General features: G+C 43.4%; 2 protein-coding genes across 4 annotated transcripts in view; one reads left to right on the plus strand and one right to left on the minus strand.

Moving 5' to 3' along the window:
- The first annotated feature begins 1,795 nt into the window (after nt 1-1,795).
- On the plus strand, nt 1,796-13,498 carry LOC118400910 (ETS domain-containing protein Elk-3-like). The gene is made up of 5 exons (XM_052474653.1): nt 1,796-2,038; nt 7,442-7,650; nt 8,465-9,334; nt 11,045-11,167; nt 12,466-13,498. The coding sequence occupies exons 2-5, from the start codon at nt 7,444-7,446 to the stop codon at nt 12,562-12,564; spliced, it is 1,299 nt and encodes a 432-aa protein (XP_052330613.1). The 5' UTR covers nt 1,796-2,038; nt 7,442-7,443; the 3' UTR covers nt 12,565-13,498.
- Nucleotides 13,499-14,766: 1,268 nt separating this feature from the next.
- LOC118400909 (cyclin-dependent kinase 17-like) overlaps nt 14,767-18,100 on the minus strand; it is a 51,782-nt gene continuing 48,448 nt past the window's right edge. For all 3 annotated transcript variants that reach the window (XM_052474652.1, XM_052474651.1, XM_052474650.1), the window contains 4 exons: nt 17,480-17,522; nt 16,918-17,008; nt 16,608-16,679; nt 14,767-16,392 (listed from right to left, as the gene is read on the minus strand). In XM_052474652.1, coding sequence (XP_052330612.1) covers nt 16,355-16,392; nt 16,608-16,679; nt 16,918-17,008; nt 17,480-17,522 — 244 coding nt within the window. In that variant the 3' untranslated portion in view covers nt 14,767-16,354. The remainder of the gene's footprint in view (nt 16,393-16,607; nt 16,680-16,917; nt 17,009-17,479; nt 17,523-18,100) is intronic.

Raw genomic sequence — 18,100 nt, forward strand, 5'->3', positions numbered from 1 at the left:
TGTCTAAAAAAACTGTTTTCGCTTTGTCCTTTCTTTAAAAAAAAAAATCAATTTTAGAATTAAGCTGTAATAAAAAGTCAAGAGGTCTGTAATACTTTCCAGAATGCACTGTATCTAATATCAACCCAAAATGACTATTTACATCAGCAGTCGATCAAGCACAATAAGGATACAGGTGTGAAACTCCAGGCTGGTATGGAACAAAGTCTGGAGACATGTCATCCATTTCGATGGCTACAAATAGATTGTATAAATTGTATTATAACAATATGAACTGCACAACAGATAATATCATTCATAGACAATATTCAAAAGAAACACACCCTGCTGGCTGGCTTAATTGGCTCGATCCCCTACACTTTTCTATATCGCATTCATTTTATTAGTACACCTGGAACAGGGTCATGTTTTCGTTTCCCCTAGGGATATGTACAGTCGTTGTTCTATCCCATGTTTATACCTTCTTTAGTAATTTTCACAACTACCGTAATTGATACACAACAAATTATTTGATAAGGGTTTTTAGTTTATTTACCAATTTTGATAAAGTCATTGTATTAGAGGACATCTTTGATGGATGGTGTCATCACCGTCCAACAGCCCCTGGCCTTGCACCTCCTCGCGAGGAAGCGAATGTGTTTCACCGCCTTCATGCCCCCGTTGCACTGCATGTTCTTGGTGTAGCGTTTGAGCGCCTCATACCCCAGCCATTGGATAGTGTAGGTCGGGTCCCAGACAGGGAATCGCCAGCCATTCGTCCCGAATGTGAACAGCATAGCGAGGCGCGTCACTAACGATTCCGTTACCCGATTCCCGAGCGTCGCTATCCAAGGTACCAGGTTCAGGGAGCAAAAGGCAACAGCAAATCACGCCTCATTGTTTACCTTTCTCCATGGTGCGGTGGAATTGACTGGATTCAAAGAAACGTTTTGGTGTGCTGTATATTTTCCATAGCTCCGTGGTAGCCTACTGCCAATGGCTGAAGCTTGCATGTAATAACAAAAAACCCACCACGGTCATTTTATCAACAGGTCTGTTGAAATTGTAGGCATCGCAGCCATTTTTCTCGTTTTGTAGGTGTCTAATTGACACCTATTTATTTGTGAGTTATCTTCCGGTATTCCTATTCCATTTATCTACACAGGTTCTGTTTGACTCCAAACCCCATTAACCATGATTTCTTCAAGTGTTGGCTATGGTTTTCAATAGGCTTGCTGTCACATATTAAATCGATGTTTGTCACAGAGGATGACTCGACATTTGCCCTATGCGCCCACTCTGGTCTAAGCTAGTTCCAAAATCAATGTATCTGCCCTGACAATTATGCACCATTACGCACACAACCTGGAGCAGCGGACATCGTGTTACTTTTAAATCAGTACCAGTAGTAAAGAATAAAGCCCAACTAAACAATCTATTGACTACAGACTATCCCATTTTGCCTCAATAACTTTCTCTCTCACACACTCATATGCGTTAGAATGAGCCATGACGTCACATCAAATGTAGAGTAGTTGGAGAGTTACAATATTGCCATGGCCATCGGCGAGTAGCTAGATGGAGAGAGAGAGAGAGAAAGAGAGAGAGAGAGAGAGTCCGAATTGTTTGACATTGAGAGAGAGAGACATTTGTAATGTCTTTACTGTTTTGAAACTGTGAGAATGACTGTTAGCACTTTATATATTCACTTTGTAGTTGTCTAGAGAGTTTCCCATGCCAATAAAGCCCTTGAATTGAGAGAGAGAGAGAGAGAGAGAGGAGAGAGAGAGAGAGAGAGAGAGAGAGAGAGGAGGGGAGTAAAGCGTATTTACACAGACGGTGAACCGCCTGGGGAATCGTAGGGGAGAGGAAGTCGGCCGGCTCTCTGTCTGCCTGCTCCAACTTCCTGCAAAAAAAAAAAAGCCAGGATCTTATTTCAGTCCAACAGAGCTGTGTAGCTTAGCTAGACGACAGTCAGCATGGAAAAACAAGGGATCATACCAATTGAATCATAAAAGTTTTGCAAGGAGGGGAAGGAAAGGCAAACAAGGTATCGCAGGTAATGTGAAAACAAGGGATTTGCGTTTATTATTAGGTTATTATGTTTTTTTTTATGGACGGCTTTGATAGAGAAAAGGGGACATATATTTGAATGTGAGTGGTTGAATTAGTTATTAGGTCTGTTATTGTAGACGATAGTCTATATTTGGTGTGAGCAGGAGAATGACATAGTTTGTTTGTAGCCTAACCAAAGTTCGACGGACATAAACTTGTACGTAATTGTTGCTGCTTATTCACATTGCTGTGTATTCCTATTTATTCAACTGTAAACTCAATATGCCAGAGGAAAAGTTTCTGGTTTGTCTGGTATGGAGTACACCACATTTCTAAGAGCTTCCGGTTTGAATCTGTCTGGTAGTGAACATCTTGAAAATGAATCAGTAAGGCCGAAAAAGAAATAGACAGTCTTGGAGAGTCTGCGTATTTCTACTCCGTATAATCCTATCTCCCTTGAGAAATATATTTTAGTAGCCTATTCTAAAGGAAGAGAACGAGACAGACAGACAGACATATAAATAGATCATTTAAAAAATGAGGTACAACAGCGCTACCTAGATTCAACTGAACATACAGCAGCTTGTGCTTCACCTTCTGAAGCCATGCAAAGACGACGGCGCTTGCTCGCGATGTCTGGTTGGATATTCCAGCGACGGACTGTGAATGTGAACAGGAAGAGAGCAGATTTAGTCATGGCTAAGTAATGTCTGCACACAGCACCTAATCACATTAGGAGTTTCCGTTCCCCAAACACTGGATGGCTTTGTACGGCGGTGCACCAGCAGTGTGACTTTTCAATCGTAGGCGACACGCAAAAAAAGGCAAAGGATATTCTTCACAACTCACAGCTTTGTGTGTGGGGGGGGGGCTAGGGTGAAGGGACAGGGGCTGGCTGTCGCAATTGTCGCATCAGAGACGGGGAGAGAGAGAGAGACAGGAGGGTGATAGAGAAAGAAAGGGAGGTGCGACAGGGGCGTTTTAGAACATGTCATTAATGTCAAAAGTGAAATAAAAGACGATTCATTTAGTACACAACAACTCTGACTAACCAGCAAGAGCATGATTCCTATTACAAAGATGTCAGATGTGTTGTAATGAGTGCTGAGGTGATGTGGAAAGTACAACTCAAATAACCTTGAACATAGAACATAGAACACTCAACACTCATAGAACACTCAGTTTGACTTGATCTCATGACCCAGGCAGAGTCGGAAGTGGAAGAGGATTGGGGAAATGTGCCTCATAGTGCGGGATCCCCCCCCTCCCTACCATACATATGCCCTTGAAAGTAGAATAGGAGGAAGTCCTGACTTTGACAGTTTTGTGTGTGTCACATGGCAGATAGAAAACACTAGGGATCGATTGTGCCAGAAACATGTTGAATCAGCTTTGACAGTGTGTGTGGGGGACGGTTTCAACCTGGTCTCAGAGCATTTCATATTACTCTGTATGTAAATCTGAGAAATGCCATTTAGTACGATATGTTGTTTCGTATGTTATGTATTAATTTGTGGAAGTCCATCACCCATTTCGTATGATATGTTACGAATTACGATTAGTATTATGTTGCAAATTTTCAAAATGCACAATATGTTACGATTTTGCAAAACGTAGGATATTTTACCAATTGTAGCTAGGTGGTAACTTTAGCTAGGCTAGGGGTTAGGATTATGGGTTAGGGTTAATGTTAGGGTTTAGTTTAAGCGTTAAGTTAAAGGGTTACGGTTAGGGGAATGGTTAGCTAAAAGGGTTAAGGTTAGGGTTAGGTGAAGGGTTAGCTAAAATTGTTAGGGTTTGGGGAAACATGCTAAGTAGTTGCAAAGTAGCTAAAAATTAGTAAGTAATTCAAAAGTTGCTAATTAGCTAAAATGAAAAAGTTGTCCGTGGTGAGATTCGAACTCACTAGACATTCACGTCATATGCCCACCTATCCACCCCGACCAACCACCATACTTTAGTTTTTGCCTTAAGTAACCATCTGTCTTATGTAACCATACGAAACGTAACATATTTACTAAATGGAGTGTCTCAGATTTACGTACAGAATAATACAAAAGTGCTTTGAGACCAGGTTGGGGTGAGGCTGTGTGTGTGTGTGTGTGTGTGTGTGTGTGTGTGTGTGTGTGTGTGTGTGTGTGTGTGTGTGTGTGTGTGTGTGTGTGTGTGTGTGTGTGTGTGTGTGTGTGTGTGTGTGTGTGTGTGTGTGTGTGTGTGTGTGTGTGTGCAGTGCCTTCAAAATGCATTCAAAACCCTTGACCTTTTCCACATTTTGTTGTGTTACAGCCTGAATTCAAATTGAATGAAACTGGCCAACACACAATACCCTATCATGTCAAAGTGGAATATTGTTCTTCTACATTTTTACAAATGAATTCAAAATGAACATCTGAACTATCTTGAGTCAATTAGTATTCAAACCCTTTGTATGGCAAACCTAAATATGTTCAGGAGTAAAAATGTGGTTAACAAGACACATCATCATTTGTATGGACTCTGTGTGAAATAATAGTGTTTAACATGATTTTTGAATAACTGCCTCATCTCTGTACAACACAAGTACAATTATCTGTAAGGTCCCTCAGTCAAGCAGTGAATTTCAAACAGATTCAACCAAGGTATTCCAATGCCTTGCAAAGAAGGGCACCTATTGGTAGATGGGTAAAAAAATAAAATAATTAAAAAGCAGACACTGAATATCCCTTTGAGCATAGTGAAGTTGTTTATTACACTTTGAATGGTGTATTGATACACCCAGTCACTACAAAGATACAGACGTCCTTCCTAACACAGTTGTCGGAGAGGAAGGAAACCGCTAAGGAGTTTCACCATGATGCCAATGTTGACTTTAAAACAGATCCAGAGTTTAATGGCAGTGATAGAAGAAAACTGAGGATCGATCAACAATATTGTAGTTACTCCACAATACTAACCTAATTGACAGAGTGAAAAAAGAAGGAAACTTGTACAGAATAAAAACATTCTCAAACATGTATCCTGTAATGTAATACTGCAAAACATGTGGCAAAGCAATTCACTTTTTGTCCTGAATACAAAGTGTTATGTTTGGGGCAAATCCAATACAACACATTACTGAGTACCACTCTCCATATTTTCAAGCCCAGTGGTGGCTGCATCATGTTATGCGTATGCTTGAAATCGTTAAGGACCGGGGAGTTTTTCAGGATAAAAAACAAACGGAATGGAGCTAAGCACAGGTAAAATCCTAGAGGAAAACCTGGATCAGTCTGCTTTCCACCAGACACTGGGAGATCAATTCTCCTTTCAGCAGGACAAAAACCTAAAACACGAAGCCAAATCGACACTGGAGTTGCTTACCAAGAAGACAGCGAAGGTTCCTGAGTGGCCGAGTTACAGATTTGACTTAAATCTGCTTGTAAATATATGGCAAGACCTGAAAACGGTTGCCTAGCAATCATCAACAACCAATTTGACAGAGCTTGAAGAATTTTGGAAATAATAATGGGCAAATGTTGCACAGTCCAGGTGTGGAAAGCTCTTAGAAATGTACCCAGAAAGACTGCCAAAGGTGCTTCTACAAAGTATTGACTCAGGGGAGTGAATACTTACGGAAATGAGATATTAAGTATTTAAATTTCATTAATTTTCAAACATTTATAAAAACATGTTTTCACTTTGACATTATGGGGCATTGTGTGTACACGGGTGACAAAAAAAATCGAATTAATTAATTTTGAATTTAGGCTGTAACACCACAAAATGTTGAATAAGTAAAGGGTGTGAATACTTTCTGAAGGCACTGTATGTACTATGAACGTGTGTGTATACGTGTGTGTACGCATGGTGTGTGTGAGCAAGTGTGTGTGTACTATGTTCATGTGTAAGTACGTTTGTTTGTACGTATATGTGTCTGGGTGTGTATGTGTACGTGTGTGGTGTACAGTATGTGTGTGTTTAGTTGAAAAGGCATTCATTGATCAGGGTCACTGACATTTCACTTTTCTCATCACAACAACGGTCATCGAGCTTGCCTGTCTCAGGTGTTGAAAGAGAGACAGACGAGACCAATTTCCCAGGTAATATCCAAAATGGCACCCAATTCCCTATGACGTGTACTACTTCTGATCAGACTAGTCTGTGTGCTAGTCTCGGTTCTACCAGGCAGACAGGAGCTCATAGGGATACACATTCCTTTACTGAACGACAAACCCACCCTTGGTCGCTCTCTTTCTTTCTCTCTCTCTGGGCCCGTCATACTTCCTGTAGCCTCAGCCAGGTTGGACCGCACATACTTCTGGTTTGAGCTGTTGTTCCTTTCCTTTCTCTCTCTCTCTCATCTGCTAGCCTGTTACTTTACACTCCACACTAATCAGTACTGCTATATTCCACACGATGACTTTTCTTTACATTACACATATCACAGTACAGGCTACTACAATGTACTGCCACAGATAGAACAATGAGAGAGATACTTCACCGCACCGGAGGTATAAATGTGAAGCGTCCGCTTGGCTTTTGCACTCACGACCAAATATGGTAGTCAGAGGAAGCCCAGTGCCCCGGCAGTGGGAGAAGATGGAACGAGATGGATGTTGGCCGACATTCTGAAAATGTTCTCATCGATGAAACATTTGATCTCAATACAGTTATCTGTTCCCCAAAACTCAAATCTGTTATGAACAGAATGGATTAAGTTTTGTAGACTTTACCCTTTGCAAAAAAACGCGTTGTTTAGAAGGAGTGCAAAGGCGCATTGAGTTATTGCACAATCGGACTTCACAGAGGAGGTGTTCCCTAACGGAAATATACAGACGCATGTTATGATGCGCCAATAGGATCTCGCCAGCTCGTGCTTGGCTCTGCCTACTGTTCCCGTTGGAAACAACATCTTGTTTTAGTTGTAAAGAAATATTTGGTAATACTTTATGTGTACAATACAGTAAATGTTTATTGATTCATTATAGAAACAACAAAAAATGGTATGTTATACATAGACACCTTACAGTGGTGGGCCGTCACTCTCCAGTGGCTAGCCGGCTTACCGCCGCCCATGAACAGTACCATAACCCTGGTCCCATGTTGATGATGTCAGTTGTGTTTGAGAAAGCTCCCCACTGGCAGATAGTTCATGTCCCTCTAGGTATGACCAGTGCCATCACGTTGTGGCAGTTCTTGAACTTGCCAACAATTGTTGATGTTGGTGATTTAAAAATGTGGGTTAAGTGGGTTAACTGCCTTGTTCAGGGGCAGAACGACAGATTTGTACCATGTCAGCTCAGGGATTTGAACTTGCAACCTCCCGGTTACTAGTCCAACGCTCTAACCACTAGGCTACCCTTCCGTGATGTTGATGTTGTCGCAGTCCCATTACAGAGCATGTCGGGCGTGTTCTTCTAACCATAGCCCTTATAAACCCTTGCTGTAGGTATGGACAGCGCCATCACGTTGTGGCAGTTCCTGCTGCAACTTCTCCTGGACCAGAGCCACAAGCACCTGATCTGCTGGACATCCACTGACGGGGAGTTCAAACTGCTCAAGTCAGAGGAGGTGGCCAAGCTGTGGGGGCTCCGCAAGAACAAGACTAATATGAACTACGACAAGCTGAGCAGAGCACTGAGATACTACTATGACAAGGTAGGTAAACAACACACTCTCGCTGCAATTACGCCTACACACACATAACAACACCACCCAGACACTACACTAACTGTACATAACAAGGCCGACATGAACTATGAGAAACTAAGCAAGAGCGCTCATATGTCTACTATGGCAAGGTGGATTACAATCATGTCACAATACATTCTTATTTTATAAAAAAAAAAAGGATTCTCAAAAGGTTCTTTGGAGAGGTTCTTTCATCCAGATTATTTTTTTGGTTCTAAGTAGCATATTTCTTTCAGACAGTGTACTCAAGCACACACAAGTATCTATACACTTTTTTTGATGATTTACATTTTTAACATTTGGGTCGATGTGACCTTTCTCAAAACATTACTTGAGTGAGCCCATTCACACCAGTGTTAAACACTCTCACATGGGGGACAATCTCACTTAGTTGTTCTTCTTTCTCAACCAAAGATCCCCACCGGGAGATAGTTCCACTTCCTCTTGTCACCTTACCAACAGCACGGCCATATACTGTGATGCATCTCTCAAACACATGCAAGGGCCATTTTGCAATCCTTTTGGGTGGCTTTGCTAGAATATTTCTATGACAGAAACGTGGTGAAATCAAAATGGCCCCATCGACACGGAACATTCAGGGTTCTGTTATTCATTGACAAGAGCAGTTCAAATGTATAATGTTGTTATCAGCTTATAAATGTGTAATAGAGCTTTTGATTATTAACAAAGGAATAGGATGTATGAAGAAAATACTAGGTAAATCAGGGGCTGATTTTAAGGTTCAACCTGCACACTAATCCCATCCTCCTCTCTGTTCCAGAACATCATCAAGAAAGTGATCGGCCAGAAGTTTGTCTACAAGTTTGTCTCGTTCCCGGAGATCCTGAAGATGGACCCTGCGGCAGTAGAGATGGGCTTGACGTCCGGCATGGTGACCCTCCATGAGGATGACGTCCAGGACGTAGACGTAGAGGAGGAAGAGGAGGAGGCACAGCAGCAGAGGAGAGCCGTGGGGGCAGCGTTGGGGGCGGCTGCTGCGGCTCAGCAGGCTGCGTGTCGTAACGACTACCTCCGCTCTGGTCTCTACTCCTCCTTCAGCGTCAGCTCCCTCCATCATCCTCCAGAGGAGCTGCTCAGAGCCTTGAGGGAGAGGCAGGAGAGACAGCAGGATGAAGCCCGGTCCGGAGTCATCCGCTTCGGGGCTGGTACCACAGAGAGAACTCTACCCTCACCCTCCCACATCAAGCCTTCATCACAATCCTTCAGCATCCACAGTCCATCTAAACCCTCCCCCCTCCACCCCCATCACCACCGGCGCTCCCCGTCCTCCTCCCCACCCAGCCCTAGCCCCCAGCCGGGACCAGGGCGAGGAGGCTGGAGCCCAGAGGCTGAAGAGGAGGAGGGGGAGGACTCTGACCAGGGGGCCCAGCCCTTGAATCTCTCCTCTGGGCACAGAGAGAGAGAGAGGGCTCTGCAGCCTCCGGAGAAGAGGACCAGTGGTGGTAGTAGGGGTAGTGGTAGTAGTCATGGATACAGGGAACATGGACTCCCACCCAAAACAAAGAAGCCCAAAGCCCTAGAGATTCCTGCCCCCTCCCTGCTCCTGACAGGAAGTGACATTGGCTCCATAGCCCTTAACAGTCCCGCCCTGCCGTCCGGGTCCCTCACCCCGGCCTTCTTCACTGCACAGGTGAATGCTACTGCTATATAGCATGTAATAGGCTACTTGGCAGAAGCTTTTATCTAAAGCGTATAGTGTTGCAGTGATTTTCTGTTGCCTGCCTGGTCACGGGGGGGATGGGCTATATATTTTCTCAATTTTCAAAAAATAACTGAAAAAACTGACCAGGTCGAAGCCAACAGCTTAGGTTCTAGGGATCACCTTTTGTTCTAATAATGACATTCCAATATGATTGTTTTCAGTGTTTTCCAATCAATGTAGATTAAGGAAAGGAGACGATGAGAGGACAGATTTTTAGACAGAGGAGAAAGAGCCATGGATCTTATCCAGACCTGAGGTCATCAAGTCTCCCCAAAGCCCAGCTAAAGTAGCAAGGCTCTGCCACTGGTTACAGTCTGGCTCTGGAAACACTTATAGATGATATGGGCCATGGAAGATCATGGACCACTCTTCAGTACAATTTTATTGAGCGTACTCTCTGTTTAAAAAGTTGCTTTCCTACTCAAGCAGCAGTGAAAGTCCACATCACAAGAAACATTTTTTTACAATGTATTTTTTTTAGTTAAAAAGATATCATTATCCCTGCTAGACCACATTTGCATCATCATTACACCAGAACAGAACATTTCAGCACACAGTGAGATACAGCCTATACTGCAGGGATCATCAATTAGATTCAGCCGCGGGATGATTTTCTCATGAGCGGATGGAGGGTGGGCCAGAAAAATTACAAATCATTTGTAGACTGCAAATTGAAGCTCAAACCGATATAATGTTTGACTAAAACGTAATCATTTTAAACCTTGCTAACATTTGTATACAATCGCGTGTCTCTTTGTTATGTGGGGAATTCTTGGTAACTCATTTCTTAAAATAATTTCACTTGGAGATTATTTCCTGGTGTTCTTTACAGTTGTTTTTGTCCAACAATGATTATTTATTTATTTTAATTTAAAAATGAAGAATTTGTAGGGGGGGGGGGGCAAATAAAAAATAAAAAACTCCCACGGGCCAAATTCGGCCCGCGTGCCGCCAGTTGGGGAACCCTGCTATACAGCAACAACAGAGCTGAACAACACCAACAGTTTATTGGGGTGCAAAGTGAGATCAGAGGAAAAACCCAAGATTTATACAAATCCTGTCCTCATTAGAGAGAGAGGGAGCGAGAAAGAGAGAAAAAAATGAGAAAGACAGAGAAAGAGGGGAAGAGGCCCTAATTGATGCCATATGCTCCAATCATTCCATTAATAGTGAAGGAAAAGGCAGGCAGACCAGGCAGGGTCCCTCTGCTCTGCTCCCCCAACAAAACAGGCTTATTTCTCTCTCTGGAGGTGAATTGATTTGAACATATGGTACTCTCTAGCCTCTACAAGCGTTCCAAGGAAGGGCTGTGATGCCTAAAGGAGTGAAACCCTAATCCACAACATCACCCCTCTCCCCACTACCTCGCCCCTGTATCAAAAGGAGAAACCACAGACATTTGTTTTTGCTGTTCATAATAACACCAAGCTGAGAGAAATGACCATTTTAAGTTTCAGGATGTTTTCACATTGAGTCACCTTGTAAAAAAGTGAATAATACTTTCAAAATATATTATACCTCAAGTGAAGTGGTTTTTATTTCAAACAGTCATCATTGCAGTTATTATCACTGATCCAAATCTCACATACTCTTTACTGTCTCTGCACCCCCCTCCCCCTCTTCCTCCTCCCTCCCTAGACTCCGTCTGGCCTGCTGCTGGCTCACAGCCCTCTGTTATCAGGCATCCACTTCTGGAGCAGTCTTAGTCCCATAGCCCCTCTGAGCCCTGCACGGCTCCAAGGACACGGATCTCTGTTCCAGGTAAGCAAGAGAAGGGAAATGGGGAGAGAGATAAAGGAAGGGAGAGAGCAGTCTGTGTCCCCGTAGCCACTCTGGAGCCCGGCCCGGCTGCAAGGGCATTGATCACTTGTTCCAGGTAAGCAAGAGAAGGAGCGAGGGAGGGAGACATTAGGGGAAAGAATAGAGAAGTGCTGAGTGGACTGTTCGTTTGTTCGCCGAAGCTTGTTTGTTTACTCCCAAAGACTTGTTCCTCTGTCTGTTGACATTCTCCATCCAACAGCATAATGTATGCAAATGTGTGTCAGGTAGAATAAATGTTGGCTTTACTCCCCATGTCTCCCTTTCTCAAGACCCTTGACCTGCCCTGGTGATGTTACCACGACATGTTTTCCACGTCCCTCTTTATCCATTTGATCTTAAGTACACTTACCTGTTACTCTACAGTCCAGGTCATTTTTCAGATGTTCTATTATGGGGTACAGTGTGTGTATAAAGTAGACAACAAAATGAGGCGACATGAGCGGTCTTTGTTACTGACTGAGTTCGACTGCAATAACAGAGCCTGACCTGGCGAGGTTTGTTACATTAGGAGAAGTTTTCTCGTCTCTCAAGTCAGTATACCTCAGTCCAGCGGTTCCGGAGGTGTCCCGTTTCAGGACCCTGCAAATGCAGAGAGGGAGAGGATATCCTGTGAATACTTCCTGTTTGAGCCCAAGGGAGCCGAGGCAGACTGAACAGTGTGGACAGGTTTCTGAGGGGGCGGATCCTGGACTGCATCCAAAATGGAACCCTATCCTCTGTATAGTATGCTACTTTTGAACAAAAGTAGTGCATTATGTAGGGAAGTGTGCCGTTTGGGACGTAGGCCTGCTCCTCATTTGTGCATCTAGGCTGCTAGCTAGCCCCCTCTGCTCCCATCAACACACGCACACAAGCCTAAGTGGCCTCTTTATGTACAATGCACTCACTTCTCCCTCCATACAGCCTGTTGTGGTAGAAACGATCAAAAAGGAGTGAGAAGGGAGGGAAGGAAGGAAGAGGCACATAGAACAACAGGAAAGCGGGGAAACTGGGCCAGTGACAACACTACAGTTCCTCTCGTGATAGGAGCATTGGCAGAGAGACCTGGCAAAGGCTTCTGCGAAGTGAAAAAAAATGGTGAATTTGTTGGAAGGGATAAAGCACTCGAGGGCAGCATTAAATACAGTGTACACGCCTCTTTTTTCTTCATCCACACTTCTGTTTGCCAAGCACTAGTTTTAGAAAGGTTGGGATGTACAGCATACTGACCCCCCCCCCTGCTCTCTCTCTCTCTGCAGTTTCCCAGTCTAATGAATGGACACCTCCCGGTCCCTCTGCCAAACCTGGATGGGTCCCCCTCCCCCCTGCTCCTGTCCCCTGCCAATCACAAGTCCTGATTCAGACTCTCAAAACCCAAACCAGCCTGTTGGTTCTACTTTGACCATCTTCATCAAGCATTCTTCTCAAGGCCTATAAAATCCTCATTTAGTCATCTGTTTATTTACAGGCAAACTTGCTTTTGATTTGGGGTCTCAAAAACTCCACATCACCCACCTCTATAAGTAGTATTATCATCTTCATAATTTGCCTTCAGTTTCTGCAAAATTATTTGACGGTGTAAATACTCATGATTGACTCGACATTTCCATGGCATGTTGACCTCACTTTTTATTGCACTTAAGTTGGTTAAAATTCCAGTTGCGTTGTTGAAAGCACTCAGTTAAAGCCATACACCATGAGGTCTGTGAGACCTCAGGCGCGTTGTAATTAAGTGCATTTCCCCAGCAGGACCCTGTCCAAGTGGACAGTCGTTGGGGTTAGCCCATCTCTAGGTCTGTTTGTTCCGTCTTTGACAAATGGTGTGACAATGAAGAAGACGGCAAGACACAGCACAAACAGGTCGAGGACCAGGCTAGTTAAGCATAGCTTAGCGATGTTTAACAACATGAAAGACAGGATCCACGTGTCAGCCACCAACTTCCCTCTCCAAGCACCAGGGCTCGGTTGTTTTAATCTTGTAAAAAATTATATTTCTTGTCGTCTTTTTTTAAAGATTTTCATAACAGAATGTGAAACATTGTTTCCATTGAATTGAATTGTATTATATGCAGTGTGCTTTTCAAATAGTACCGGCTGTGCCTTTTCAAAATGTTCGATTTTTCCTTCTTAAAAAAATAAAAATAAAAAATAAAGTTCTATAAAGAGGAGATTCCAAATCAATGCAAAACACTTTGTAATGTTTTTTTTGTTATGCAGTATATATTCTGTATCATTTTATATTGGTGAAAAGTCTTGTTGTTTTGAATAAACCTGAAGCATTGAATGCTGCAACTCTGCCTTCTGGTCTTCATATTATACGATGTACAGTATGTATGCATGTATGTGTGTATGTGGTGTGTATGTACAGTGGGGGCAAAAAAGTATTGTCAGCCACCAATTGTGCAAGTTCTCCCACTTAAAAATATCAGAGGCCTGTAATTTTCATCATAGGTACACGTCAACTATGACAGAGAAAATGAGAAAAGAATCCAGAAAATCACATTGTAGGATTTTTAATGAATTTATTTGCAAATTATGGTGTAAAATAAGTATTTGGTCAATAACAAAAGTTTATCTCAATACCCTTTGTTGGCAATGACAGAGGTCAAACGTTTTCTGTAAGTCTTCACAAGGTTTTCTGATGGAAGGAGGTTTTCACTCAAAATCTCACGATACATGGCCCCATTCATTCTTTCCTTTAACACGGATCAGTCGTCCTGGTCCCTTTGCATAAAAACAGCCCCAAAGCATGATGTTTCCAACCCCATGCTTCACAGTAGGTATGGTGTTCTTTGGATGCAACGCCCTGGCGGCGTAGTGTGTTACTGATGGTAGGCTTTGTTACTTTGGTCCCAGCTCTCTGCAGGTCATTCACTAGGTCCCCCCGTGTCGTTCTGGGATTTTTGCTCACCGTTCTTGTGATCATTTTGACCCCACGGGGTGAGATCTTGCGTGGAGCCCCAGATCGGGGGAGATTATCAGTGGTCTTGTATGTCTTCCATTTCCTAATAATTGCTCCCACAGTTGATTTCTTCAAACCAAGCTGCTTACCTATTGCAGATTCAGTCTTCCCAGCCTGGTGCAGGTCTACAATTTTGTTTCTGGTGTCCTTTGACAGCTCGTTGGTCTTGGCCATAGTGGAGTTTGGAGTGTGACTGTTTGAGGTTGTGGACAGGTGTCTTTTATACTGATAACAAGTTCAAACAGGTGCCATTAATACAGGTAACGAGTGGAGGACAGAGGAGCCTCTTAAAGAAGAAGTTACAGGTCTCTGAGAGCCAGAAATCTTGCTTATTTGTAGGTGACCAAATACTTATTTTCCACCATAATTTGCAAATAAATTCATAAAAAATCCTACAATGTGATTTTCTGTTTTTTTTTCTGTCATAGTTGAAGTGTACCTATGGTGAAAATTACAGGCCTCTCATCTTTTTAAGTGGGAGAACTTGCACAATTGGTGGCTGACTCAATACTTTTTTTGCCCCACTGTATGTGTCTGTCTGGGATAGAGGCTAACTAGAGGAACAGATGGAGCAGAAGTAACACATCAGAAGGAGACGTGTTTTTCATCTTCAGTTTAATTGTATTTTCTCCGATTAAAAAAAAAAAATCAAGCTCAAATATAAGGAGGGCATCCCAACAATATGCCACACCAACAATAACAATGATCCACAAATAAACCTAAACGGAATAGTATCATAGGTAACACTGTTAAGTAGACCGTACGCAAACTCAGTACTGTATTCACTAGGAAAACTGGGCCTGTATTCATAAAGCGTCTCCGAGTAAGAGTGCTGATCTAGGATCAGGTCCTCCCTGTCCATAAAATGTTACTCACAGTCTCTTCTCCGAGCCGCTGGAGCGCGCAGAGCCGAGTACCCAGAGTCTTATTCATTACGATCATAAACGGTATAACTGATCCTAGATCAGCACTCCTACTCTGAGAGGCTTCATAAATATGGGCCCGTGGACTAGTACTAAGAGCACCCTGAATATAATTGGAAGGGTCCATCCGAAATAGCACCCTATACTCTACTACCTTTGACTAGAAGCCCATAGGCTCCGGTCAAACGAAGTGCACTATATAAGGAGTAGGATGCTATTTCGGAAGCATCCGAGAAGTTCAGTGACTGTATGTGTGCTTCTTTTCCCATACAGAGCATATGATGAACGCAATTCAAAATAAGGAACCATTTTACAGATGGTTGAAGGAGGGTTCGGGAATGAATGGATGGATGGATGACAAGTGGCTGGACAGTGCAGTGGGATTTCAGCTCCGCTCACATACCCTTCATGACAGACACAGGAAGTTTGGTGCAGTAAGAGAGAAGAGTTGTCATCATGCGTTCCAGGTCGCCCACGGGAACACTGTAGTCACGTTGTGCAGGGTATTAGATTGTCAGGGCATATTGATATATTTACTGAAATTTAAATAATGCAGTACAGTGGAAGCTCCAGTTCTAACAACTATGTGAACCTGTTTTCACCAAAGCCAGTCACTTTTCCCATATCTTCTATCAAAATGGAGGTACAGTATCTCAGGTTGACAGCAGGTGGATATGGTCAGGGCTGAACTGGCTCCAACAGTATCTTGTGAAATGAAAGGTCCAGAAATATGGATGACGTTTGAATACATCCCCGGTGCACGTCAACAGGTGAGAGAAAATCCAAAAACGTCCGACTGCAACAGCGAAGATGTCGGTCGGGGTCCGTCTGTCTGTCTTACACTCACACACACACAGAGGAGTTTTGAGGTGGAAATAATAGAGATGAATGATGACAAAACCACAAAAAAGAATAAAACACCACTTCAAAATAATGAAAAATCTATACACATTGCATGTTTTTTTATTTTTTTAAAGTGACTGAGCAAGTTAGAATCTTCTAGACAGTAGTTGGATTTTTAGCAGCAAATTCTCTCTTCCCCAATAAATATAAATGTATAAACGTCTCTTATATTGGGCCAGTTTCACTGGGCCAGAACCCCAGGGGCCAAACTGTACTGTAGATAGGGGACCCTGGCAGGTGGAGGGGGGGCCACACAGAGGGAGGAGGGGTATCCTACCCCCCTGGCCCTAGTAGACACCCATCTCTGGGACTGAACTATCTCTGTCTGTATGACTATACAGTTAGCTGTTGAACAGGAACCTAGAAGAGCAGGCTCTGCCTTCTGTTCTTGCCGTTGCCTGAGAGATAAAACAAAAGCAAAGCACAAATTAATAATTTTAAGGGACTGGTTTTATCATTAACCACTAGGTTAATGAAGACTATTAGGTGATAATAAATAAACACCCTTTTTAGGGTATTAATGTGTATTGAAATATTTTTAATTGTTTTTTGTTTTTTTGAAAAATGGAAACATAATAAGTATTAATATTGATCCCTGGTGGACTCCACTCACCTGACTCGGGATAGTTCCTATAGCCAGGATCTCTCTGCAATTGGACCTCCTTCAGCGTAAATAGGGATATGCCTGTCACGCACACACACACACACACAAAAAGAGAGAAAAGGAAAAAAGATAAGGAACCCACACCCCGCATTACAGCATTACCATAGCCAGAACAATTAGATTTCCATATTTAGAACACTCAGGGCTTTGTTACACAGTTGCAGCTGACTACTTGAGTGTGCAGACTGCAGACTAATATCACTAGAACAGTAAGCAGAGCCTGCCAAGTCTCCAGCCCTGCTTCCATCTCATCACTCACTCTCTGGCAGTGTGTATGCTTGCGTCCCCAGGCTCCTGAAGTAGGGCTGTCTCATTGACTCGTCTGCAGACATCCGCTTCTTGGACTCGTACTGGAAAAGCAACGACGGAGAAACATTACAGTGTGTGTGTGTGTGTGTGTGTGTGTGTGTGTGTGTGTGTGTGTGTGTGTGTGTGTGTGTGTGTGTGTGTGTGTGTGTGTGTGTGTGTGTGTGTGTGTGTGTGTGTGTGAGTGTGTGTGTGTGTGTGTGTGCCCCTCTATCGGAGAACTTGTGACAGACAAACATCACCACTCTGCAAATCAACTCCTGCCTACAGGAAGCTAAATAGTAAGTAATATGAATTAAATCATGTGCTGTACACATCTGCCTTCGGGTGAAGTTAGGATAGACCCCATGTTCACTAAGTTTCCCCTTACAATTCTATCAGTTTCGTACAAGTACTTTGTCCCAATGTAACAACAGCATGTTGCTGTTTTTCAGATACGAATGTTGGAACAGTGGTGCAACGCTTCAGATGATTGTTGTTGGTATCCGTCCCTAATCAACTATAGTGGAACTCACTTTTAGAAATGAAAGCAGCAGGTCAATGCCGTCAGTGTCCAACCTGAGAACAGAGATTCACAGAGAGAGAGAGAGATAGAGAGAGAGAGAGGCAGAGAGAAACAGGGAGAGAGAGAGAGCGAGAGAGTTAGAGAGAGAGAGAGGCAGAGAGAAACAGGGAGAGAGAGAGAGCGAGAGAGTTAGAGAGAGAGAGAGGCAGAGAGAAACAGGGAGCGAAAGAGAGCGAGAGAGTTAGAGGCAGAGAGAAACAGGGAGAGAGAGAGAGAGAGTTAGAGAGAGAGAGAGGCAGAGAGAAACAGGGAGAGAGAGAGAGCGAGAGAGTTAGAGAGGCAGAGAGAAACAGGGAGAGAGAGAGTTAGAGAGAGAGAGAGGCAGAGAGAAACAGGGAGCGAGAGAGAGCGAGAGAGTTAGAGAGGCAGAGAGAAACAGGGAGAGAGAGAGAGAGCGAGAGAGTTAGAGAGAGAGAGAGGCAGAGAGAGGCAGGGAGAGAGAGAGCGAGAGAGTTAGAGAGAGGCAGAGAGAAACAGGGAGAGAGAGAGAGAGAGAGAGAGTTAGAGAGAGAGAGAGGCAGAGAGAAACAGGGAGAGAGAGAGAGAGAGAGAGTTAGAGAGAGAGCGAGGC

The sequence above is a fragment of the Oncorhynchus keta genome, chromosome 22 (assembly GCF_023373465.1).
Source record: "Oncorhynchus keta strain PuntledgeMale-10-30-2019 chromosome 22, Oket_V2, whole genome shotgun sequence".
NCBI classification, from domain to species: Eukaryota; Metazoa; Chordata; class Actinopteri; order Salmoniformes; family Salmonidae; genus Oncorhynchus; species Oncorhynchus keta.

Coding starts and splice junctions, on each gene's coding strand:
- LOC118400910 (XM_052474653.1), top strand. CDS start 7,444: ATGGACAGCGCCATCACGTTGTGGCAGTTCCTGCTGCAACTTCTCCTG. Junction 9,335..11,044: donor CGGCCTTCTTCACTGCACAG/GTGAATGCTACT, acceptor CTCCCTCCCTAG/ACTCCGTCTGGCCTGCTGCT. Junction 11,168..12,465: donor GACACGGATCTCTGTTCCAG/GTAAGCAAGAGA, acceptor CTCTCTCTGCAG/TTTCCCAGTCTAATGAATGG.